Source organism: Nannospalax galili, unplaced genomic scaffold (genome assembly GCF_000622305.1).
Source record: "Nannospalax galili isolate Female #2095 unplaced genomic scaffold, S.galili_v1.0 scaffold135, whole genome shotgun sequence".
Taxonomy (NCBI): Eukaryota; Metazoa; Chordata; class Mammalia; order Rodentia; family Spalacidae; genus Nannospalax; species Nannospalax galili.
In genome coordinates, this window is record NW_008338998.1 from 3,631,960 (window position 1) to 3,657,324 (window position 25,365).

A 25,365-nucleotide genomic window follows, 5' to 3' on the forward strand; every position below is an offset into this window, starting at 1 on the left:
TCACAAAATGATAAATACTCAAGGTGATAAATACATTAGTAAGTCTAATTTGATGATTCTATGATGTATACATACAATAAATACTAAAATGCAGTCTATAAATATATACAAGTATGACTTTTCAATTAAAAATAAGATCAAATTTTAAGAAAAGAATAAACGTTAGACCTATGACTAGAGCTCAATGGTAGAGCACTTATCTAGCCTTCTCTAGGCCCCAGGTTTGAGACACAGGAACAGAAGGGGAAAAGGAGGCCAGGAAGAGGGCAGTGAGGAACAAATCTAGCTTATTATCAGCTCTAGTAAAACAATAAATACAGGCAATTCAGGAAACTGTTTTAAGTAGAAAATTCGTTGCAGGTATGTTTAATGTGTTAGACTACAGTATGTACCCTGCATGGAGAGATTCACTAGAGGATCTGAAAGAAAGTCTCGGTGATTTACAGTGTTTACTTCTAGAAGAACCCTCACTGATTCTCAGTTTTCAAGGGACACAGTAAACTTGGATTCCTTCTGCCAGCTAATATTATCATTACCTCACAAGGTCAGCAAATCAAGTACAGGGTGTGACAACAAAAGAGAAATTTCAATGTCACAAACATAGTCAGAAAACTCACCACTAAATAAAAGGTATTCAGTGCTGACCAAAATTAGTAACCTCAAGCTGGTGCGGTGGCGCACACCTTTGATCCCAGCACTTGGGAAACAGGTAGATGGAGCTCTGTGAGTTTGAGGACGGCTGGCCTACATAGTGCTTTCCAGGCCAACTGGAGACCCTATCTCAGATGCCTAACAGCCTTTTCTTAGAGCACTCACTCATGCTTATTAACAAAAACACTAAGAGAGAAACCTGCTTTGTTTCTTTTTCAAGTTGATCTGGTAAACACCAAATTGCAATTGTATAAAATACTGAAATAATGTCAAAATTTAAAACAAATATGATAAAGAGGGAAAAAATTAGGCTCAGTACTGATACAAAATGACCACTGGCATCCCACCATTAAATCACATGGGAAGAAACACATCATACACCCCCTGCAGCTCACCTCTGTGCAGTCGTTTAGGAGGGGCACAGTGGTGTCAGTTTGGTTGATATTAATTGTTTTCAGTTCAATTAAGTTATTTAGGGAATTTCCACCTAGGAAAAAAAGAGTAAAGAAATCAAACAAAGAGTTGCTATTAAAAATTAGGAAACTTCTTTTGGAGTAAATGGATTCAATTACCTGACACCACAACCAGGGATGGCATGTAGCTACTGTCGGCAGGATCCACTATCATTTTTAATCTATGAACTAGAACATCTGGGAAAATCTCCAACCGAATCCAGTGCTTTAAAAAAAAAAAAAAAAAAGGAAAAAAAAAAACCCAAAACCCCACATTCTCAGTTATCAAAATTTAAGTTACGTTTAGCTGCTAAAATAGTATTGCTAGGGGCTGGCAAGATGGATCAGTGGTAAAGCAGCTTGCTGCCAAACCTGACTGCCTGAGTTCAATCCCTGGAACCCACATGGTAGAAGTAGAGAATCCACTCCTGCAAGCTGTTCTCTGATCTCTACATGCATGGTGCATTCACACATATGTAAATAAATGCATTTTTTAAACTGAAGTAAAATAAAATAGTATTACTGAAGCTTGAATAAAGATAGATAGATGATAGATAGATAGATAGATAGATAGATAGATAGATAGATAGATAGATAGATAGATAGATATAGATAGATAGATAGATAGATAGATTGATTTTAAAATATAAAATGCAACACAAGAATTTTCCCTAACCCTGGAAAAAACAAAGAGTATCCTTTCCCATCACTTGTTGATTAAAGTGGTCGCACTCTAAGTCCCGTATATGATACATTTATAGACTTCTGACCAATTGTAGTTCTTAAAGAAAGAACTATAGTTGAGATGAAGAAAATGGCCCTCTCTCCTGCCCTACTGGTTCACACAAGATGCAAAACCCATACAGATACATGGGGAGGACACAGACATTTGTGAAGCATTCCACATTTTTAAAGTCTGTAATAAAATTATGTGTATTTCTTAAAATCTGACAATAAAAACTATATGGTACTCTGTAACCTAAAAGTAATTTATGAACTGAAATATAAAGTGAACACTGACAGGTGCCTTTGTCTTTGTGGGTTCTTCAAAGCTCACTGCCAAGGTCTAACACACAACATCTTCCAAGTGAGAGGCTTACTGACCCCATCACCTCACCTTCCCTTGTGACCCAGATGACTGCCAGCAGGGCTCAGTGCCGTCAATGAGCCTAGAAGCCTGGTTCACAGAGGAGGACACGTTCAGGCTCTTCACCATGCGAGACCAGCTGTCTAGTAGCATTCCTGGCTGACTGCTGTGACGTTTCAGCTGCTTTCCAGAACGGCCACAAAATACTGCAGACTGTCCTGTTTCATGGTGGAAAAGAGATTTAACACTTAGAAACTGGGACAGAACCTTTGTGTTTTAAGAAATCAAGAATACTACATAGTGAAACACTTGTATATTTTTTTAAAGGTGTCTTTAAATTTTAAAAAGGTAATATACCAAAAATGGCTTCAAAAAACCTATTCAAGATTATTTTTTTTTAAAGTCTATATAATGCTACAGTTCATTCCACTTAATTTTCTCAAGTGACAACAAAAAGGTTCTATAACAACTCTCAAAGGAAACAGTCTTCCTAAAAATACTCTTAGGTTGTGGGGATGTAGCTCAGTGGTAGAGTACGTGTCTAGCATGTAGAAAATCCCAGGTTCAATCTCCAGCACCACAAAAAATAAAAATAAAAATGTTTTTATAAATGCTGAGCAAAACAATAAATTTGTAGTGTTTGTATATCCATTACTGGTAAATTTAACTAGCCTTTCCCATTAAGGAAAACTAAAAGAACCAGACAATATATTCAAAAATGAACAAATTATCATTTAAAGTATCAGAATTAATGAGATAGGAAATAATTACAAGAACAGAATCTAAAGAAGGCTAGGGATACCGTGATGATAAATACAGGAGATGCAGTCTGACTCAGACAGATCCCTTACAGTATCTATTAGACAGGACCCAGAGGATCGTCCACAGAATTTCAATGCACCTGAGATTCCAACAGGAAATACAAAGGATGAACTGTGAAGTGAGGTCAAGTTTGAGGAGCAGTCTCTTATTTAGTTGTTTAATGGATTATAGCTCAGCAAATAGAAAGAATAATGCAACAATTACAATTAAGAATTTCAGGCAGAGGCAGCTGGATGTCTGTGAGTTTGCGTTTAGTCTGGTCTACACAACCAGACCAGTTAGTACTACATGTAACCCTTTCTACTGAAGAAAAAAAAAAAAAAATTGTGGGTAAGTTTATCACAGGCACGACTCACATGAAGCAGTAGTAAAATATCCAGCATGAACTGAGGAGAAACAGTTTATGAAAACCAAGTGGGACAGAAATAATGTCAAATACAGGTGGAAGAAGAGACCTCAAAAAGGTAAAGGGAATAGGGCTGTGAACATGTGAAAAACTGACTGATGGACAAGTTTTAAAACTGACCAAAACTACCAAGTCACAGAATTAAGAAGCATTGCCAACTCAATAATAGTAAGTATGGAATGTACCTCTCTATGCACATGCAAAACCTCTGTAAAATGGGGAAAAAAAAAAAAAAAGGTATTATCTGAAGAAGGAAAAATACACTGACTGGCTTTAATGGACCCACAATTAAACTTCTGGTCAACTTTAATAGAAAAACTATAAACCAAATTCCAATGGCACAGAATTTTTAAAGTGATGAAAGAAAATATTCTAAAAAAAAAAAAAACTGTTCAAAACTAAAGAAAAAACGGTTATAGCAATGCACACTTATAATTCCAGCACTAAAGAGATGGAGCAGGCAGATCAAGGTCAGGCTCTGCTACATAGGGCTACTTGAGATACTAAAAATAAACAAACAAACAAACAATCATTTCCTTAAAGAAGATTGGCTCTCTCACCCCACAGTAATCATTTGCCAATTCCTTGGCTATGGTTGAGGCCTGCTGCCCATTTCCCCTATTCTCTGCTAGGGTTTTGTCTGATTGAGTCAGCATGGTGTGCACGCTATCAACATTACTCCAAGTTCATAGGCTGACTAGACTCCAGTGGATGAACCTGCACCAAGGGAGCCTGGATAGGAATATTTGACCAGATAGGACTTAACATATATGACAGAATAACTGAAATCTGGTGGTGGGAGGTGGGGGTGTCTAAATTTGATTAAATTGTATTATATGAAATATACAAAAACTCAATAAAAATATTAAAAATGAAAAAATAATAAAGGAAATAAAGACATTTTCAGACATACAGAAAAAGAGAATTTGTAACCACTTAGGCATGTATTAAAATACTAAAGCATATTCTTTAAGCAGGAGAAAAATCATGAGAGATGGAAAATTAAACATACAGCAAAGAATGGATGATGAGATAGAGAAAAAAATGCAAACTATATTAAAAAGTGAAAACAGGGTCTAATTATGCAGCCCTGGATGGCCTGGAACTTGCTATGAGGACCAGGCTGGCCTTTAAACTCAGAGATACACCTGCCTCTGCCTCTGGAGCGCTGGAATTAAAGACACGCACTTAACACCACAACCAGCATAACCAACAATTTTTAAAACACAGATACTTGCACATCAATGTTAATAGCAACAATATTCACAATAGTCAAAAGATAAAAAGAGCTTTAAATGTCCATTCGTAAATAAATGGATTAAAAAACCTGGTATACACATACAAAAGAATACTATACCTGCCAAATGAGTAAGGCACATTCTGATACACATTACAACAAAGATGAACCTTGAAGGTCTTAAGTTTCTGTAGATCGTTCTAAAGTTTTTTCATGGAAATTCAGTCAAGTAAACCTCACTACTCTAATTTATCTTTTTTTAAAATATTTTATTTATTATTTTTATTTTATGTGTGTGTGTGTGTAGGTGCACCCATGTCATGCAATGCCCACAGAGAACAGAAGAGGCTATCGGATCCCCTGGGACTGGAGTTAGGGACATGCCATGTGGGTGCTGGGATTCAAACCCGAGTCTTCTGCAAGAACAGTCAGTGGTCTTAACCACTGAACCATCTCTTTAGCCCATCTTTTTATTTTTTTAAAAGAAAGAAATAGAGGTCTGGAGAGATGGCTCACCATTTAAGAGCATCTGATGTTCTTACAAAAGACGAGTTCAGTTTCTAGCACCCATATGGTGGCTCACAACCACCTGTAACTCCAGTTCCAGGGGATCTGACCTCTGTGGGCACTGCACACATCTAGTGTGAGTACACACATGCAGGCAAATAAAATACACAGAAAATAAATAATTTTTTTCTAAAAATGAAGTAGGAAGAAGAGGGAGGAAATGGGCAGAGCTGTCCCTTCTACCTCACTGTGTTCATTCTATGATACACACTCTACACATATGCAGCTAACAAGGGCAAGCTTCAGTGTACTGATTGGGGCCCACAGTAATTATTTCACTAGTGATATCTGACAAGAGAAAAAAATATATCCATTCAGACTTACCTGGTTCATTTATCCTGCCAAAAGTATGCCTGGTATTATGTTTTTTGGTCTTGAAACATGTCTCACAAAAATCAAAGTCATCGCAATGTCTGCATTTGAATCTGGATCCATTGATAGGAAACATTTGACAGCCATCACACCTGTTTTTAAAATAGTCATTGAGTTGATAACAATGAGGTCTCTTAAAAAATCTCTATTGAATCAAGAATTTCATACAATGTATTTTAATGTATTTTTATCATATTCAGGTATTTACCCCCACTCTATTACCTATCTATTATCTCTAGACTCTACTATTATTTGTCCTTTTTTAGGCCTATCAAGTCTGTGTTCCTAAATGCTCTTGGGTATGGGTCTATCCCTTGGAGTCTGGTCAACCTACCAAGTGCCACACCAGTAAGGAAAACATATTCTCCCTCTCCCAGCATCAACTGCCATTACATCCTCTGCTAGGGCTGGGGCTTCCTGCCACCTCCCGCATCCATACTGGGTCCTTGTCTGACTTGGGTTTGCACAGGTCTTGTGCATGCTGTCATAAGAGCTGATACAGTCATTTTTAAAATAAATTCAAAATAAATTTTAAAATAAATTCCTCCCCCAACAAATCTAGCAATCATCAAAACTGAAACTCACGTAACCCCTGGATGAACACTAGGCACCAATTCCATTTCTGACAGCAGCCCAGTCCAGTGAGACTGCTGAGGGAAGTCCACAATAATATCTTTCCCGTTGGCACTGAAGGCTAGGACAGAACAGACACTGCCTGAGATCCCTTTAGCACCAATAGAAACCTACAATTTAAATTGAAATTAACCTGGCTAGATACTACATCATGGTTTTTGCATTTTTTATTTTATCATTTTTATTTATTTATGTGTATGACTGTATTGCCTGCATGTAGGTAGGTGCACCCATGTCGTGCAATGCCCGCAAAGATAAGAAGAGGACGTCGGATCCCCTGATCCCACCATGTGGGTGCTGGGAATGAAACCCGGGCCTTCTGCAAGAACAGTCAGTGTTCTTAACAGCTGAGCCAACTCTCCGGCCTCGTTATTTGCATTTTATAAAGACCTCTTCTCTCTTAAGAGGTACATGCTAAGATACTTATGAGTGAAACGGCGCCTACCATCAGAAACAAGCTTCAGGAGAGAGGAAGGAACACAGGATGAAGCAACTCCGGCAGTGAGCTGAGCAAGGCTGAGGCTGAGTGGTATGCAGGCAGAGGCTCCTTAGAGGAAGTCTATTCTCTAGCTATATACATCTTTACAATTTAGCATAGCAAGAAGGTTTTACTGATATCAGGTCAAGAATCACATTGCATATCTTCAATATGTTACTGAATAAAAATACATCAATAATGATAAGACTTCTCATCCTGTAATAAGAACAATCTTCCCTCAAAACCCTGACTTATTAGCCACATTCTGTTTTAAATTATCTTTATTTTGATTCTTTGAGAATCTCTTAAGCAAACAAAAGTACTTTGAAAAAGTAAAATACTAGAGAAGTTATTTGTTCTTGTGTAACCTGAGGAAGTGCTAACAGTGGCCCCATCAAGTGGGGAAGCACCACCTTGAGGCATCCAAAGTGTCTGAAGACAAAATAATGAGGGATGCTGACACATGTCTGTAACTCTAAAGATCTCGGATAGGCTGAAGAGAAGGATAATGGAGTTCCAGACTACAATACTGAACAATATGCATATTAAGCAGACATATACTATATGTACTTAAGTGTTTTACATATATGTTAAAGTAGACATGATACACCTTTCCAACAAAGCAACGTGCTTAGCAATCGATATCACATCACATATAATCTGAGAAGAATTTTGTTTCTTTTTTGTTCATATCTGAATATTAATTCTATTCCGTTTAGGGTTTCCAGATATATTGATATATTACACATTTCAATTTCATCTTTATACCAGAATCTGTTTGGGGCGACCTAGTTACTTCCGTGTCCATTACTTCTGTCCCTTACTATATTTCTCAAACATATTCATTACACCTTTGACAGATTAAAAAAAGAAAATATGTGCTAAATACATAATAAGTAAAAGGAAATTATGCTCTAAAAATGAATTTTGTTGCCTAGATAATATTACCTTTCACAAGCCCCACACTTTGATGTGTTACAGATCCCCACTTGTATTTTGGAGTGGTAACAGAAGCTTTGACCCGTACTTTATCACCAATCTTGATGTGAGAAGAAGAACTTGGTGGAGGATAGCCTAAAGAGGTCATTAGAAAATGCTCTATAATTAGCATTCATTTCTAGGAATTCTGTTTCTAAGAAAAAGCAATAAAATTTAATACATAATGTGCTCACCTATTAGCTCCACATGAATATACCTAACCCAGTAAGTTCCCCCTTTCTGCTGCCAATCACACTGCACATTGAGGTCGTGTAATCCATCTCTATCCAACTTGATGACTTTGCCCACATCACCTTCACACACTTCTTCATATGTTCGACAGCATCTAACCATCATTCCCACCTAAAATTGAAGTTAAAAGTTCAGTCAAGTATACTTGGATAAAATGCACACTGTATACATGTAGTATTTCTCTGTTCTTGTTCTTTGTTTTGTTTTGATTTTTGTTTTGCTTTTTTTGTTGTTGACACAGGGTCTCTGTGGTGGTTTGAATAAGAATGTCTCCCATAGGCTTCAAGTATTTGGACACTTTTGTTCCCAGTTGGTGGTGCTGTTTTGGGAGGTCTTAGAAGGTGTGGTCATGCTGGAGGAAGGCACATCACTGGGGGCGGGCTTAGAGAGTTCTTAAGCCTTGCCAGATCTTGAGTTGCTCTCTTGCTTCCTGTGCCTGCTTGAAGATATAGAGCTTAGCTTCTGCTCCTTCTCTAGCCACCTCCTGCCATCATGCCTCCCCGCAGACAGACTGTAATTCCCCTGGAACTGTTAAGCTCAAATTAAACTCTTCTTGCTCTAAGTTGCTTTGGTCAGTGGTTCTATCACAGCAACAGAAAAGTAACTAATACAGTTTCACTATGCAATACTGACTGGACTTGAACTCCCTAGTAAAGCAGGCCTACTTCTGCCTCCTGAGTGTTAGGATTAAAGGCATGTCACCACACCTGGCTATATTTTACTTGGGACCCAGATGAACACTCTAAGTACCATTTTCATTAAGTGAAACCACAGCTCTTTGAACAAATGGATGACTCTATGCCTGGAGCAGGGAAATCATAATACGAACTTACATCATTGGCTGCTATAAAACAAAGATTATTGTGTTTGCCCAAAAGGACACTGATCATCAAAAGGAACAAGAGCTCAGGCACATCTAGTCCTATAGCTAACAAACTCATCATGGTGATAATAAGCAACCCAGAGCTTCTTGGCCACCTTTATAAACACCAGACTACCAATGCGTCACTTTGAAAACTGATAAAGCCCTAACATCACCAAAACTTAACTCTGCTTTTTGTCCTATAAAAACCATATTATAACCAGAGTTGATTAAAAAAAAAAATCTTCATCAAAGAAAATCCCAACTAATGAATTCAAAAGCCATGAGAAAGTGAACAAGCACTATTACATAAGCCCTAACAACAACGGTTAAGTTTGAAGAACGCAATCATGGAATAAGCACAATGACAGGACCACCCATCCAACACAGGACGCCTGTGAGCATGAGAACCTAAGAAGCCTTCCTACCAGAGTCAGCTGAGTACAGTCCCCTCCAGCCCTGGTCCGTGCTCTATCACACCTTCCCAACGCAGCTCTAACCACAGTCCCAACACCATGTAACCACTCTGACTCTTCTGCTCACGTCTTCATTCTCATTCCCATGACATCCATCTCCGTCTAATTAGCAGATCTTATGGGGCCAGTCTGATTGTCTGCCACCACTGGAGGGCAGGCTCCCCTAGGGCAAGGATCTCTTAGCAGATGGAGATGCTCCACTATTTGTCAAATGAAAGATGAACAATATCCCATTCTAAAACAATGACCCACCTGAATGTTCTCTCTCACATACACAGCATAATCATCATTACTCAAGAAATCCGCTCGCTTTTTGTAAGTCTGGCTCTCCGTCACAACAGCACCAGTAGCCTGTGAAACATAAATCGATTTTCAAAAAAGAAAAGTTGCTAAATATTCTCAAGAAGACTGTGAAATCTGGTATGAAAAAATAAAGTAGTAAGTAATATATTTTCTTTATAAAACAGTCTTCATATTTTAATAGCAACAGCACAGTACACAGAACGAATCATTTTATTTTATATGTATAAGTGTTTTGCCTGTGAGTATGTAAGGGCAACCCATATAGTGCAGTGCCTGCGGAGGCCAAAAGAGGGTACTGGATCTCCTGGAACTGGAGTTACAGACAGTTGTTAGCCACCATGTGGGTGCTGGGAATCAAACCCAGGTCCTCTGCAAGAACAGCCAAGCCATCTTTCCAGACTCCACAGAATGAATCTTAACAGCTCTCAACAGACAAAATTTCAAAGGCTTCTAAAACAATTTTCTCAAGTCATACAAAATATGATATATTATCTGTATCCTTGACTGACTGATTGTGTTTTGGAGACAGGATCTCAATATGTATCCCAGGCAAGCCTCATACTCAAAATCCTTCTGCCTCAGCCACCAAAGTGCTGGTAATACAGGCATGCAGCACCATGGGGGCATGTTTATTTTTTAAAAGGAAAGGGTATTGCTGTGCATCCAAGGCTGGTCTAAAACTTGTTGCTATGTAAATCCAGACTGGCCTGAAACTCATGACCATCTTGCCTTACCATCCCAAGTGCTAGGATTATGGGTATGTGGCACTATGCCCAGCATGATCATTTGTATTCTAAGCAATGCCTTGCTATGTTGCCAAGGCTGGCTTTGAATTCTCAGGCTCAAGTGATCCTCCTGTTGCAGCCTCAGGAGCAGCTGTGGGACTACAGATCCATGACCTTTCAGTGATTCCAATGCCTTCTAATAGCTAACCAACAGTGTTAGATTCTTATTCAATAGTTTCTTTTAAAGTTAAAAGAAATTATAATGGAGAAAATACAATCATTATCTCAGCAGCAGGATAACTTTGTTCTGTGCTTAGCAGAACTGTAGGTAAGTCTTATAAAACAGTTCCAGGAGACACAGTTGTTCTTTCAAGACACAGAGAAACTAGCATATAAGATAATCAGAGTATATGACAGACAGGACACATGGAAATCACTGACCACAGGGTAGGCTGCATCCTCCACATCCTCCACCACCTCTTCATCTGAATACTCGTCAGACACTGTTTCTGCATCCGAGAGCTCTGTAACCTGGATATCAGAGTGGTCTAGCAACCACCCAACCAAGGCCTCCACACCTAAGGGCAAAAACACAGTGCCATGAAGACTAAGAGCACTGAGTTGCGAGCCCACAGGTGAACAAGCAAGGACAAGAAAAGTCATACCAGGTAGACCAGATGCATTCCCAGAAGTGCCAGTGAGTGACTTCAGAGCAAACTCTATATTCCTCCTGGGAAATCCCATTTCCATGAGCTGCACCACAATGGGCAGAGCAGGAGCTGGCGACTGCCTGCGCTTCTTCACCCTGGCAGGATGGATGTGCTGTATGGAGACTGGTGTTGTGGCCTCACTGGAACTGAGGTCTTCACATCCTGGGCTTGACGGATGTGTGGACTCCACAGCCAAACACTGACAGACAGCCAAAGCAGCAGCCTGGGCAGACAAGAGGGTTCTGGAAGGTTTGTGGAAGTGCCCTCAGCTAACTTTTACCTTTTAACAAATGTGAAGGACCAACATCTTCTATGAAGTATGATACAGAAAGTCTAGATTTATAAAGTCTAGATTTATATCTTTAAATGAAGTGATAAAACACATTAGAAAAGGACAAAGCCCAGTAGAGAAAGAGTTGGTGGTCAAATAACTTTGCAGACTGCTTCAGAACACAGAGCGTAGTAAATTATCAAATATCACGCTCAGGCAAACTTCATACCAGCCCCAAGCTCTGATGGAAAGAGCATGGTAAAAGGATCCTGACAGAGGAGGGAGAGAAGTGTCCCCTGCTGTAACTGCACTGATGGACACAGAAACCGCTCTTCCCTTTCTAACAGGACACAGGATTCTCTCACGCACCATTAATTAATTCTCAACTACACAAGATAAGATAACGGCAGTTTTTTGCTTTAACCCTTTGTACTCATCCCTTTCTAAAACTGAAGGGAGTCCTGCAGACTCTTCTGCTGCCTCACTCTGGATCCTACTTGGCAGGATTTCTACCAAAGCTGTTTTTGCCTGTTGTGGTGGTTAACCGTGGCTGTCCACTTGACTAGATCTGAAATCCACTAAAAGGCAGCTAGTAGACACCCCTGTGAGAGATTTTCTTGATCTGGTTATTTGAAGTAGGAAGACTCACCCTAAATGTGGATGGTGCCTTCTGGTGGCAGCCCAGATTAAAGACTGAAGAAGTAAGCTTTGCTTTTGGCTGTCTGCCTTCAGTCTACCCTTTTGCTGCCTCTGAGACTGCTGTGTTTCTTCACGGATACCAGAGCTCAGCTGCTCTGGGGTTCCAATGTGGCCTGAACACCAGCAGCAATACAGAATGTTCCAGGCTTTCAGCATCAGAGTGAGACTGCTGAGCACCCAGCCCTTGGACTGTGCAAGTACCAGGTTCTTGGCCCAGAGAACTGTAATGCAGAAACCATTCTGTTTTGTTCCTGTAGCCCCAATATACCTGCCCAACTAAGCACTGCAGGTTTTGGTTTTGTCTTTAATAATTTACCTAGGATACTGTATCTATCACAAACTAAAAAGGCCTTAAAGAACTCCCTTTTATCCCTCTGGGACCCAGGCACATGTCATCTGCTTTATGAGATGGCCCTGCAGTCCCAAGTGTGTGGTCCCACTGCTGCATACATGTGCTTCACCATGAGCACATGGGCTGGACACCCATGGCAACAGCACACCTAAGAGGCCTCTGAGAGAATGGAATGTATGAACAACTACACCTAATGGGTCTCTCAACATTTTCTAGGAAAGAATGCTCCATGGGGTGGGGGGCAGATATATATATATATGCGCCGCTAGTTAATTTTTTCAAATAATTTACACAAATCTAAAATAGGGTAAACTCCAACCCTATCATTCTTAAGCAAGTGCCAAAATAATCTGTGGATTATGCATAAGGATGGCCAAAGCAAAGCTAATCATACGAATTACTCGGATATTATCATTTAAAATTCAAAGTAGGTCCTTAAGAACTTATGTGTCATTGACAATTCAATATATTGGACTGGAAATGTCAAGGTTATAAAACTGTACCTCAAGTTCCTGCTTATCAAATATGGCCTTCACAGGAGATGGCTGGGTAGCTGAAGCCAGTAACTGCTGTAGGAGGATCATTGGTGGCTGTGGTCCTTCAGGTGACATGTCCCCAAGGTCAGGGGATGCAGCTGCTCCATCATCTGAATTTGAAAACAAAAATCTGTAGGTTCTATTTTCAACAGCCAGCATCTCTATTATTAAAGACAATGCATTATGGGAAACAGGATCTCATTTCTGCCTTACTATGTGACAATCAAGATCTTCAAAACACAAACACCAAAGCTGGACTCTACAAAATGTTCCTTTCTCTACTGTTTGTCCCCTGCCCATTACTTGTTCATCTGTGTTTTGGAGCCAAATGCTATTTCCCAACTCCTGCCTTGCCAGGTTGTGCATCCTCCCTTACATGCTGACTTACTGCTTCAGTAACCCTGCAGTACACTCACCCAAACTGCTATTTTAGCCCTGACTTCTGCTAAGCCTTGTTCACATCATTAAGTGACACCAATTGAAGATGTGTCCCATGGTTAAACTGAGTTTTTTTGGTCTGTTTTGAGTGACCTTAGGTGAAGTCTTCAGGATTATGTTCGCCATATTCCCACTGATATCCACTGCCCAGAGCTCACATCATACAACAGTAATTTTTTAAAATTTGCATTTAGTTATTTTATTTAGTTATAAGTTTCTTTAGACAAGGGATTGGAAATCTTTCTCTTAAAAGACCAGAAAGTAAATAGCTCAGGTTTATGATCCATATGGTTTCCATTATAATTATTCAATTTTGTCATTACAGCGCAAGATGCAAGTGGCTGGGGCCTGTGGTCTCATAAAACTTTATTCACACAGCACTCAAGCAATGAAGGCAGGAGGGCTGCAGGTTCAAGGCTAGCCTGGGTTACCAAAGAAAACAATACAATTTTTTAAATGTATTTACAAAACCAGATGTTATTGCAGCTTTTTGTCAATCCCTGCTGCAGACAGTTCCTCCCACAGCATGGGATCACACTGCTCACAGGTGACTGCTTACCAGTATGCCCTAATGAATTGTCTTCAGGGTTCCGAACATCTCTAGTAGTGAATCTTCCCTTTGATTAATTTCTGTCATACTCAGCAGGTTTAAAAGTAATTTCACAATACCCTCTACTGTTAAGATTCAGAAATAAGCTCGTCCAGACATTCCATATACCATTGGACTTGCTGTTTTCTCCAAACACTATTCATTGTTCTTCCTATAACTTAAGCTTAAAATACCCACATCTCTGATTGCTCCCTGATTTCCCACAACATTGGGAGGAAGGAAGGGAAGGAAGGAGAGAGGAAAAGAAAGAAAAGGAAGAAAGGGAGTGAGAAAGAAAAGAGAGACACTGTGGCTTTGGTCTTTTTCTGTAATAGATATTCATAGCAATGTGTTCCCCCCTTCCTTCTTTATAGTTGTTAAGTTTCCATGGCAATAAACATATACACAGTACTATCATTTTGAATGGTATCACAGTATTCCACTATATGGATATACCACATAATAATGACCAGTTTGTATTAAAAATGAATTTTTCTGTATGAAACTGTGTATTTTAATAATGAAATGGAGATCTTTTGGGGGGTTTGAAACCTCATTTAATTTTACGTCTTATAGGGTTTATACGGAGTGCAATATTGTATAACTGTAACAATTCAACTGTAAACCTAAAAATTTATAGCCAATTTTGAAGGACATGCATCTTAGCTCTGAAAATTGTTATTGAATATGTCAATGCTGTTGTAATGAAATGCTTCTTCTGATTGTGTGGTCAATTTTAAGTCTTATAGGTTTTATACTGAGTTCAATATTGTATAACTGTATTAATTCAACTGTGAACCTAAAAATTACCGCCAATTTTGAAAGAGATTCATCTTTACTCTGGAAACTGTTGTTGACTATGACAATGCTGTTGTAATGAAATGCCTCTTCTAGTTATATGGTTATTAAATAAATAATTAAAAAAAATAATGACCAGTTTGATGTCTCTAGTTTTTCAATATTAAAAACAACATCAAAAAAGAAGCCACAATGGGTATAAGTAAACAAGTTATCTTTATCCCTCCTCATGTGACAAATTCCCACAAGACCAACTAGCTGAGCCCAAGTATATAAATTTACATACACATACATTTTAAAGCATCTCCTCAAATGCCCAATAAACAGATGCATCATCTTGAATTCCTACTAACAGTGTATTAAAGAAATATTTTATCTCCATAACAAAAACCACCTTAGGCTCTCCCTGATAAATGAAACTCAGAATTTCTTAGTTCTGAGCACAGCATGACAATCTACATTTCTGACACCGCCTCAAGGCTCCTGGTCTACCTACACCACACCTTAAACAGCAAGGCAGAGAGTACAGTATTTCCGTCTCACCCACCAGGCATACCCCCCCACTCAGACTTCCAAATCTTGTAAGATGACAACTGTACCAATAGCTGATGAGTACCAGTTACGCTCCACAATCTCGTTTGTTTATAAGGCCACCTGTACTTTCCTTTTGTAAACTGCTTATTTTTATTCTTACTGTTTTCTGTGTATTTTTCTATTGAATGCCCTTCTTTCTTACAAATATATTTAAGACCTATCTTTTAAAAAGATACCTGTATGAAGAGTTCCAGTCTCCTGAACAGCTGGCTGAGACAGGATCTGTCTCAGTTTATCCTGGTGGGAAAGGAGTGCTCGCCCTGCTTTCAAGATGTATAGCTTTAACTGTTGGCTCCGCAGCAGGTCTAAGTCTACTTGTCCTGTGGAACAAACAACCAAGTAAGAACCACATATCTGGCCAGGTCTCTCCTTTTTACCCACAATGTCACTCTGCAACAGGAAGATGGGCAGGAATGAACTGACCACACACCATTAGCATCAGTGATGAAGAGCTGGGTGAAATCCTCTAATTCCTTCAAAGCTCTGCAGATACCTATCATACTGGGCTGGACTCACAGAATGCATTAGCTTTTACTGTCATCATTAAATATTTCAAAAATTACTGAAATTTCAACCAGACAAATGGGCAACAAACAAATATTTCTTGCAACATTTCTCTGAGGAAAATTTAATAGATGTGGCTGATATAATTAAGGCCATTTCCCTAGAAATGAGATCTCTGATCCAATGATGGGCAACCATGCCACAGTGGTCTGGGAGCAGACCAAAGAAACTGCCACAAGCCAGCCTGTCTGTTCAAAGGTGGCGCAGTTTGCCCAGCAGGTTATGATGGAGGCCTTGGAGACAGCACAGCAAGTGTGAGTTGAGGGGAAGAAAGTACAGGAGCCCTTGGCAGTTGGCTTAACCAACTGGCAGACGGGTTTATTTGTTCACCATGATGAGAAATGGTGGCCACTGAAGGAAGGTGGACTGTATTTGGGGCACACTGTGATTTCTATCCAAGGCCCTCCTTTCAAAGTTGTGAAAGGCAAACCCAGAGCTGAAGGTGGTTACCATCATAAATGCTGGAGCAACAGAAACAGATATGGAGAAAAAAATGGGGTGGGGGAATGCACAAAGTGTGGACAGAGTAAGCCAGAGGTTAGGGGAGAAACCACAGGGTTTCTGGGGTATAAAGAATAAGTAGGGAAACAAACTAAGAATAGCCAAGGGGCAGTCACAAGAAAAGCACAAGAGCAGTATGCCAGAAACAAAGGGAAGAAGGGACATGCAGAGACAAAGCAAGTGGATCCAAATAGGAAGCTCTGAGCAGACACTGAAGATGCCATGAGCTGGAGGACTAGCCAAAAGGAAGTGAACACTGGCTCCTCTACCAAGTTCCCTAATAAATGCTGGCAGTTAGAAGTGATGCAGTTCTAAACATGAAGTCAAACACACACCTAAGATTCTTATCACCATGTATAGGGTTACAGACCTAACCGTAAGTTGGTGAATGGCGAATTCATGCAAAAGACAAGACTTGAACAGTCATCTGAGTCAGCTCTGAGAAGAAGGAAACTGCTAGTTCAGACTGTAGAAGCACTATGCACTGACCTGCAAAGCCTTGTTTAGGTGATTTCTTTATTTTGTGCTTTTCCAGCTTGCTGCCAGCGAGGTTTACCAACTCAGCCCAGACAGAAAGCATGGGCTCTGTGAAAGGAAGGTTGTTCACACTAAAGGCCACGGCAGGAAGCTGAGGAGAGAGCACAGAAACCTTCAAAGGGTAGCCTATGAGATTACATATACAAGAGCATGAGCCCTACATTTTAAATATGCATACTCTAAGTCATTTCATACCTGAGAATAACTCTGAAAGATATTAAAGGAAGACAAAAGTGTTTATGTATAACAGATAAATCTATATTAAATTTTTCTTTACCAATCTGTCAACAATAATTCATCAGGATGGTAGTTAAAACCTAAGGCATTTCCTATAGTTTCAAATTTTCTATGTATATATTCCTATAATAAAAACAGTATTTTATATTAAAAAGTTTTCTATATAAAAATAGTCAAATTGCATTTGAGTTGCATCAAAATAATGTAAATTACAGACCCTCCTTATTGTCCCTAAACCACAGTTTATAGTGAAGTAGCTATCTACTTCATTGTAGCCATGTCATTCAACATGATTAACAAGCACATTCTAAGCGAGGACATTATTTCTTAAAGGAATCATTTTAAAGATTTTTAGAAGTCAAATTTAATAAAAATATGCCTTATAAACTCTTATTTTAAAATAATTAAAATTATCTCATAGACTACTAATGCCTTTTTACCACTGAGGCTAAAAGACCTCTGCTCTATGAGACAGGCCCTGCTCATCACAGTACAAGCTGACAGAGGAAGGAGAGTCTTCCTGAGTCACAGAGCTTCTTAGGACATAATATGAAGTACAGGTTCTTCCAAGATCTAGCATATAAGCCTAACACTAGCTAACTGAGCACAAGTTCACATACTGGTTTCAGCTGATTCAACAGGCAAACACGACAGGTCCGCATGTCAGAGAACTGCACAGTGATTCTGCCCTTCGGGGTGATGCGAGTCACGGTGCCCTCTCCAAACTCATCATGCATGACCTGGCCCCCCAGGCGGAGACGGCCATCAATCCCTCCAATCACAGCCAGGACCGCCATGAGGCCCCCCACTTCAGGGTTCTCGGAGTCTGGAAAGTAGTCTTCTAACAGGGTCTGGTGCAGAACGGAGACAGCAAGTGTGAAGAGGAAAAGCTCACCGGGCTGCCCATTCTTAACAAACTTATTCAGCTTCATTAATTTTATTTTGTTACTTGTAAATTTATTTTAGAAAACACTGTTGTCCAGGCTAGCCCAGGCTCCAGGATTTGAGCATCCTTTCTGCCTCAACCTCTAAGCAGCTTGGCGTACAGGTGCATGCTTGGTTTCTGAATTTTTAATTTATTCAATAATTATTTCTATTAAAATACTCAAATAAATATTGAAACAAGAAATACTTCATGTTTTAAAAGATCATTTCAAAGCTCAAGCCGGGCATGGTGGCACATGCCTTTAATTCCAGCACTCGGGAAGCAGAGGCATGCAGAACTATGAGATGGAGGCCAGTTTAGTCTACGTAGGGATATCTAGGCCAGCTGGGACTACAGGGAGTCCTGTCTCAAAAGAGACAACAACAAATTCAGGCCCCACCAAGCTTATCTGAAGACATGGAACTCACCCTTTCTGGTGTCTTTCCAGCACAACTGTGGGTGACAGAGCAAAGCTGGGAGTTAATGTACTTATTGATGAGCCCATTCCACTGGGTCAGGGAGTGCAGAGTGCGGAGCAGCCCCACCACCTCCTCAGCCAGAGTGCTGCTGTGAGTGGCAGTCAAGGAGGCCTGTGGCCGGGCCCTGCGCTTCCTCAGTGTGGACTCTGATGAAAAGCAGACAGAACAGCTGTGTTGCACACTGCTCATTAAACAGGAGTCACAAGTACAGGGATAGTCACTCACCTCTGAGCAATTGCACATCAGAAGAACAAGTAGTGAGCAGACTGCCCAAGAAGCCAAACAGCTTTTCCACAAGACACTTCATGTCCCTGGCCCTTTCTGTCTTGTCCCATGATGGAAGAACAGCTTGTAGTAAGTGCACAGCCAAGATCTGGTCAAGGACAGTTTAAAATGACATGGTCCAAAGAGGCCATTATTGCACAGGCTGCTGCTACCTTTTTTTTATCTTGACCCCTCAATGTAATTAATAATGAATAATGTGATAATTTGACATTCACTACTAAGTTGGTTAACAAAAAGGATTGTCAATTAAAAATAAAATGTGTCTATCTGTTTAAGTGAAAAACAATTCTTTTAAACAACTCTTGACAATCACTCTACAATTCCAGTAGGGCAAATAACAGCAGTTGTAGGGGGACAAATAAGCTGGTCTGGCAACTTAGATAATTGGAAATAGTCAAGAGCCTCAGCCACCTGTAACAAAAACTACTTTGTGTGAGTTGCAGCTGAATAAAGGACCTTGGCTTCCAGGTCAGGGAGCTTTGAGGTGGGGCTGCCTCTTAGCCGACTGTGTTCTGCCAGCAGCACATTACCTGCCTCTGCAGCGAGGCAGCAGTGAAAGGTGCATGCCCTTCCACGACCTTCATGAGCAGCGAGATCCACCGTGGAGAGCTGAGGGCAGCACAGGCCTGTGGGGTGAGGGCGATGCTCCGCACGAAACCCAGTGTGCACCAGCTCCGGTGCTGCTCCCTGCACACCAGTCTGTCTGGAGGAGCTGCCAGGGAAGACAAAACATCTGGCACTAAATCTTGAGATGGCACAACATGAGCACCCCCTTATGTTAAATGACCTACTACTTCATTTTTGGCTATACAATGTTTTATACTAGGACTAAGGTGAGAGGAGCAGAGGAGGGCTTTTCAGTTAGTGCAACAAACATTTCACTGCATTTTGTTAAACCTTTAAAGTGCTCAAATTAGTTAATGACTTTCATCTATTTAGTGCTTCTAGGCAAAAGGAAAATGGTCTTTGATTCTAACAACAGTAATTTGCAATGTGCGCCTATTATATTTTTTTAATCTCAATGGTCCTATGATACTATTTTGCTCTGCATCATGTTTCCTATTTAAATTTAAGAGCCCAGCACTGAAAGAATGAGAATGAGCTCTGCTTAGCTTCTTCCTTAGAAAGTCCTATGTCACCGGAACACACGATCCTCTGCCTCCACCTCTGTACTGCTGGCATGACAGGGATACGGACAATGCCCAGTAGGAATGAGGTTTTTGCTAGGTTTACACAATTTGATCTGACAACTGGGATTGTATCTGTTCCTCCTGGCTTCCCAGTGTCCTTAGGACACCTCCCCCTTTCCACTCTCTCTCAAGCTGAGATGTGCAGCCTGGAGTCTAAGTTCCTATGAGGCTCTGCTGGGACCTTCTAGGGCCCATTCTAGCAGCAGCAGCAGCAGCAGCACCAGCAACAAACCTTGCCCACTGCCCTATCTTGTCTTCCTGGCGTCCAGGCACACAGGGACACCTGCCTTCCTCAAACATAACACACGCTCACATACTAACATTCACTTTCACACATTCACATATATTGTCAGAGACTAACATACAGTTACTCAGACACACTCAAATCCTATCTCACACTCATTCACACCCACCCACACACATTCACCTATACCCAATGCTGCAAGCAAAATCCCATCGGTCACACATGTGGACACATAAAATACAAGCTCAAGCTCCGCATGCACTCCTACATGTTCCCTTCCCCACACACAAAATCTTAGACAACTACTCGACACACTCATAAACATCCATCCCCATGCATATCCAGACACTCACATCTACCTGCAAAGCACCCGGTTTATACAGCCTTGGTACAGCAGCCACAGGAGCCCCACTATACAAACTCATCTCATGCCCATTCCCACTTTCACATCCAGACTTCCTCATATGCACACAAATGACACACACACACACACACACACACACACACACACACACACACACCCTCATGCTGATTCTTTGAGGCCCACCATTACTCATGTCATACATGTCTTATCTGTTGTTCCGCTTTCCACTAACATTCGCAGCAGTCCACAAAGAGTCTTGGTGGCCTCGCTCTGCATGATGTCAGCATGAACGCCAACGGAGAGACACAGAGTTTGCAGCAAATTAATAATGCTGGTCAACACCATCACTGTGGGGTGAATGTTCCTTTCAATTTGCTCAGCTTCTAAAAAAGATGATCAAAATGAGAAACTATACTTGTAAAATAAAATTGTCTCTGAATGTAATTTAAAGGACAATATCATACTCTTTTTAACTTTTAAAGACTTCTAATATTTTCAGAGTAGTTTTAGGTTTGTAGTAAAATTAAGAAGGTACAGGTCTAGAGAGATGGCTCAGTACTTAACAGTGCTTACTACTCTTGCAGAGGACCTAAGTTCAGTTCCCAGCATCTATACCATCTATGACTGCAGAACCAGAGATTCTACCACCACTCCCTTCTGGCTTCCAGTAATACCTGCACTTATATGCACACACATAATTTAAAAATAATTAAAATAAATTTGTTAAAAGAATGTACTGAGTTAGTCAGGCGCGGTGGTGCATGCCTGTAGTCCCAGCACTTGGGAGGCAGAGGCAGGCGGATCTCTGTGAGTTCAAGGCCCTAGGGCTACAGGGAGCCCCTGCTTCAAAAAGACAAAAACAAAAACAAAAGTCAATGACCCATCAAGCTAATTCTTTTTTTCACTCTAGAAAAGCAAACAGATCTTTATTAGAGAAGACGAAACTTAGAATTATCTTTCTTCCTTCCTTCTTTTTCCTTTTATCCTAGAGACAGGGTCACACTATGTTGTCCAGGCTTGGCAAACTACTGGGTTCAAGTGATTTCCCTTTATTGGCCTTTGAGGAGGCAGTACTGTGCCACTGCACCTGGCTGCCCCAATCACTTCTGTTCCCACCTTCCTCAAAGAAAATGAGCTGGGCTTGTGTGTGTGTGTGTGTGTGTGTGTGTGTGTGTGTGTGTGCACGCACACGCCTGCACGCATGCACAAGTGCACGTGTGGAGGCCAGAGGACAACTTCAGGTACCTTTTCCAGATACCATCCATATCTCGGTTTTATGAGACGAGGCCTCACTGGGACTTCAGAATTGCTGATCAGGCAGGGCTGGCTGGCCAGTGAGCCCCAGAGACCCACCACTAATGGGATTACAAGCATGTATAGCACCACATCCAGCTTTTCATGTGGGTGCCAGGGATCCAATTCAGGTCCTCATGCTTTATGAGGACTTTATGTACTGAGCCATCTCTCTACCCCCAGAAAATGACACTTTTCAGTAACAATTTATTCAAGGAACTTTAATATATAACTCAGAAGCAATGAAGTAATTTAAAGGTTTCACTTCTTTTGAAAGACAACTTATTCAATGTCACATGGCTACAACCTGAAAAAAGACAATGCACCAGCATCCATAGATGCAGGAGCTCAGTCACTTGCATGTCCATTTAGACTAGCTGTAGGACACAGAGGCTGCCATTTTGTCAGAGAGTCTCTCTCACCTGACTCTTAATTCCTCAACAACTACACAGACCAATTGGAAGTAAGGCTAGGACTGGCAAGCTGGCTCAGTGGGTGAAGGTACTTGCTACCAAGTCTGACACAATCCTGAGCTCAATCCCCAGAACCCACATGGTAGAAAGAGAGAAGTGACTCCCACAGATTGTCCTCAGACCATCACACCCATGAAGTGGAACATGCGTGCCCCACCCACCACAAAATAAATGTCTAAAACTGGGAGACCGGGGGCAATGATACGTACGGATTAGCAGATAAAGGTACCTAATGCCAAGCCTGAAAAAAAATCTAAGTTTGATCCCCTGAGCCCCCCCATAGTACAAAGAACCAACTCCCAAAAATTGTCCTCTGACCTACACACATGTGCACACATATATGCGTGCATACACATACACCTTCTTAATATAATTAAAGAAGGTTGCACCTTGTCTTCCATCCCACTCTCAAAGGGGAAGCAGGAAGGAGCAAACGTTTTGTGTCATTTTGGCTTGCTGGTTCCCAGGGCCCCTTTATACACTTACACCAGAATCAAGTGCAGCCAGAGCACTGTCTCCAGATGCATCCTGACCACCTTATAACTTTCCATAGGAAAATGACAGCCAGTCAACACATGAACAATGTGTCAAGCTAGCCTGGACTAAAGGACGATGAGAGTCACCCACCAGAGTCGTCTTCGGTGTCTGAGTCCTCTGCAGAGGGCTGTGCGGATACAGGCAGCTCAACCAGCTTGAGGTCATACTTTCCTTCCTTCCCCATCCGGTATGAGTTAGTGCTGCCTGTGTCCCACTGGACCCTGATCCACCCATCCTCTCCCAGCTCACCAATCACTCGGCCTAGGCCTGGGGGAGGCCCATCCTGCAAAAGCAAAAAAAGAGACCGGTCAAAGAAGTGTGCTCTGCCCTGGAACCCCATGGTTCCTCCAGGGACACTAAACACAGATGTTTCCATCAGCCTCCTTCCTGCAAAGGGGGCCCAAATCTCTGTACATATTCACGGGTAACAAGCTGGCTCAATCTAACTGAAAATGTAAAAATCATAAAATTTTCTATTAGATGTCATGAAATCACATACTCATTCTCCTTTATCAAAGAAAAAGGGAGATTAGGAGAGATTCTCTCAACAAGGGGCCTCTCTCAACAAATGCAGACCTAGGCATTCCAGTACTGTCCTGGTGGCCTTTTCAACAACCTCAATCACTTGATATGAGTAGAATTCTAGGCAAACCCATGGAACCCTGTTACTACTTGGAAGGGATAAGGCAGCCTATTAGATGCTGTCATCTGGCCCCAGGCACTTTCATTTCTAAGATTGTGACCAAATCCATGCTTAGCATGGCTGAGAAAATCCACATGCAGCCACAGGAAGGGTAACACTGCCCTAAACATATTTTGCAGGTATTTTGCTTCATAGAAATCAATAGCTAAGTCATCTACCAATCCCACAAGTCCTGGGTTCAGGAAGTTACCTATTCTATTGCCCACTATTTAATATCATGTAAGTCAGATGCATGTGGCTATTGTGTGAAATGAAATCTTTAAGTACCTGGTCACCCCACTTCCAGTCCACACCTCTCATGACCCTGGTTCCAATTTTCATCATGGCAGCTAGTTCTGGCCCTGAGACTGGGAGCTGCACGGGAGCAGTTTCCTTCCTTGTTTCTTCCAACACTGTAGCAGACGCTCCTCGGCCGGAAGCACTCATATCTTCCTCAACACTGTCACAAGTAGGGCCTGTCAGAGCATCAAAAACAGCTGAGCCTACACATAGCTGCAATGTCCTATTTTTTTTTTTAATTCTGTGTATATCTGAGTGTCAGTTTGTGCATGTGAGTACAATGCCTGCACAAGCCAGAAGAGGGCTTTTGATGTTGGATCCCATGGAGCCAGTGATAGGTGGATGTGAGCCAAACTCTGGTCCTCCAAAAGAGCAGTATGTATTCTTAGCAAGAGTGTTAAGCACTCTTAACTGCTGAGCTCTCTCCAGCCCCTAATGTCCTATTTCTAACACACACATAAGCAGACACAGTGGCACATGCCTATAATCCCAACATTCAAAAGGATCATGAGTTCCAGGCCAGTCTGGGCTGTACAGCAGGCTCTATCTCAAACACACACACACACACACACACACACACACACACACACACAGCACAGATCAGGAAGAACTAATTAACATTAAGCTTAAGGAATTTATATTGCATTTTTCTATCAATTAATACAATATATAATAAAAATACTGCTTAGTTATAAAATAGAAAAGAGGTAAAATGAAGAAAAGAGTATATACATATGCTTGGAAGACAAGAAATATAACAAAATGTTCAGAAATGCTATTTTCTTCTACATATAAGGACTACAGCCCCTAAAAGAGGAAAATGATTGGTTAGAAAGATACCGTCACATCTTTAAAAAAAAAAAAAATACAGTCACAGAAATGCCTAAAAATAGGAAATTAACAAACTATTACTTTAATAAAGAAAATAACGAGGGGGCCTAAGAAGCTGTCCTCAAACAGACCATGGGGGGTTGACCCCCAGTGGACATCTGGGAACCTGCATCTCAGGAGGGCTTCTTCCGTCCTCCAAGTTGATAACAGAGGCTCTTCAAGGTACCTGTACTAATTTTAGAAACCCTGTGGTCTGTGCTGAAAGCTCTCTTGCTCTAGCATCTGGAGCTTGGGATTTGTCAGGAAAAGGGTAACTGTACCATCAGCCCCAATGAAACCTCTGGGCATCAAGTCTGTAAACAACTCCCTGCTTAACTGCCATGCCTCAGTGCTGGAAAAATTATGTATGTCCTGGGAGGCCGCACTGGGAGAGGGCTCTGGAAGCCTGTGTCCATGTGCCTTCTCACTTTGATGGCTTTGAGCTCTCTGCTCAGGGTAGTTTGACTACATGCTGAATTGTGTGAGCCTCCTGGCAAATCACTAAACCTGGGAGTGGTCTCAGAATCTGCCATGCTGAGCAGAGTAAGGGTAGGGTAGTAGCTGGATTCTTTAAAATATCCCTAAATATATATATA

The 25,365-nt window shown here is 41.0% G+C and overlaps 1 protein-coding gene across 4 annotated transcripts in view; it reads right to left on the reverse strand.

Annotated features, from left to right (window-relative positions):
• Herc2 (HECT and RLD domain containing E3 ubiquitin protein ligase 2) overlaps nt 1-25,365 on the reverse strand; it is a 209,536-nt gene that overhangs the window by 80,655 nt on the left and 103,516 nt on the right. For all 4 annotated transcript variants that reach the window (XM_029563803.1, XM_008833640.3, XM_029563802.1 and 1 more), the window contains exons 36-55: nt 23,888-24,075; nt 23,008-23,200; nt 20,815-20,997; nt 19,347-19,528; nt 18,757-18,904; nt 18,481-18,677; nt 17,748-17,978; nt 16,843-16,981; nt 15,465-15,608; nt 12,837-12,979; nt 10,967-11,234; nt 10,743-10,879; nt 9,526-9,624; nt 7,878-8,046; nt 7,654-7,779; nt 6,180-6,288; nt 5,547-5,686; nt 2,221-2,408; nt 1,224-1,329; nt 1,047-1,138 (exon numbers count right to left, since the gene is read on the reverse strand). In XM_029563803.1, the coding sequence (XP_029419663.1) occupies nt 1,047-1,138; nt 1,224-1,329; nt 2,221-2,408; nt 5,547-5,686; nt 6,180-6,288; nt 7,654-7,779; nt 7,878-8,046; nt 9,526-9,624; nt 10,743-10,879; nt 10,967-11,234; nt 12,837-12,979; nt 15,465-15,608; nt 16,843-16,981; nt 17,748-17,978; nt 18,481-18,677; nt 18,757-18,904; nt 19,347-19,528; nt 20,815-20,997; nt 23,008-23,200; nt 23,888-24,075 (3,182 nt within the window). The remainder of the gene's footprint in view (nt 1-1,046; nt 1,139-1,223; nt 1,330-2,220; nt 2,409-5,546; nt 5,687-6,179; nt 6,289-7,653; nt 7,780-7,877; nt 8,047-9,525; nt 9,625-10,742; nt 10,880-10,966; nt 11,235-12,836; nt 12,980-15,464; nt 15,609-16,842; nt 16,982-17,747; nt 17,979-18,480; nt 18,678-18,756; nt 18,905-19,346; nt 19,529-20,814; nt 20,998-23,007; nt 23,201-23,887; nt 24,076-25,365) is intronic.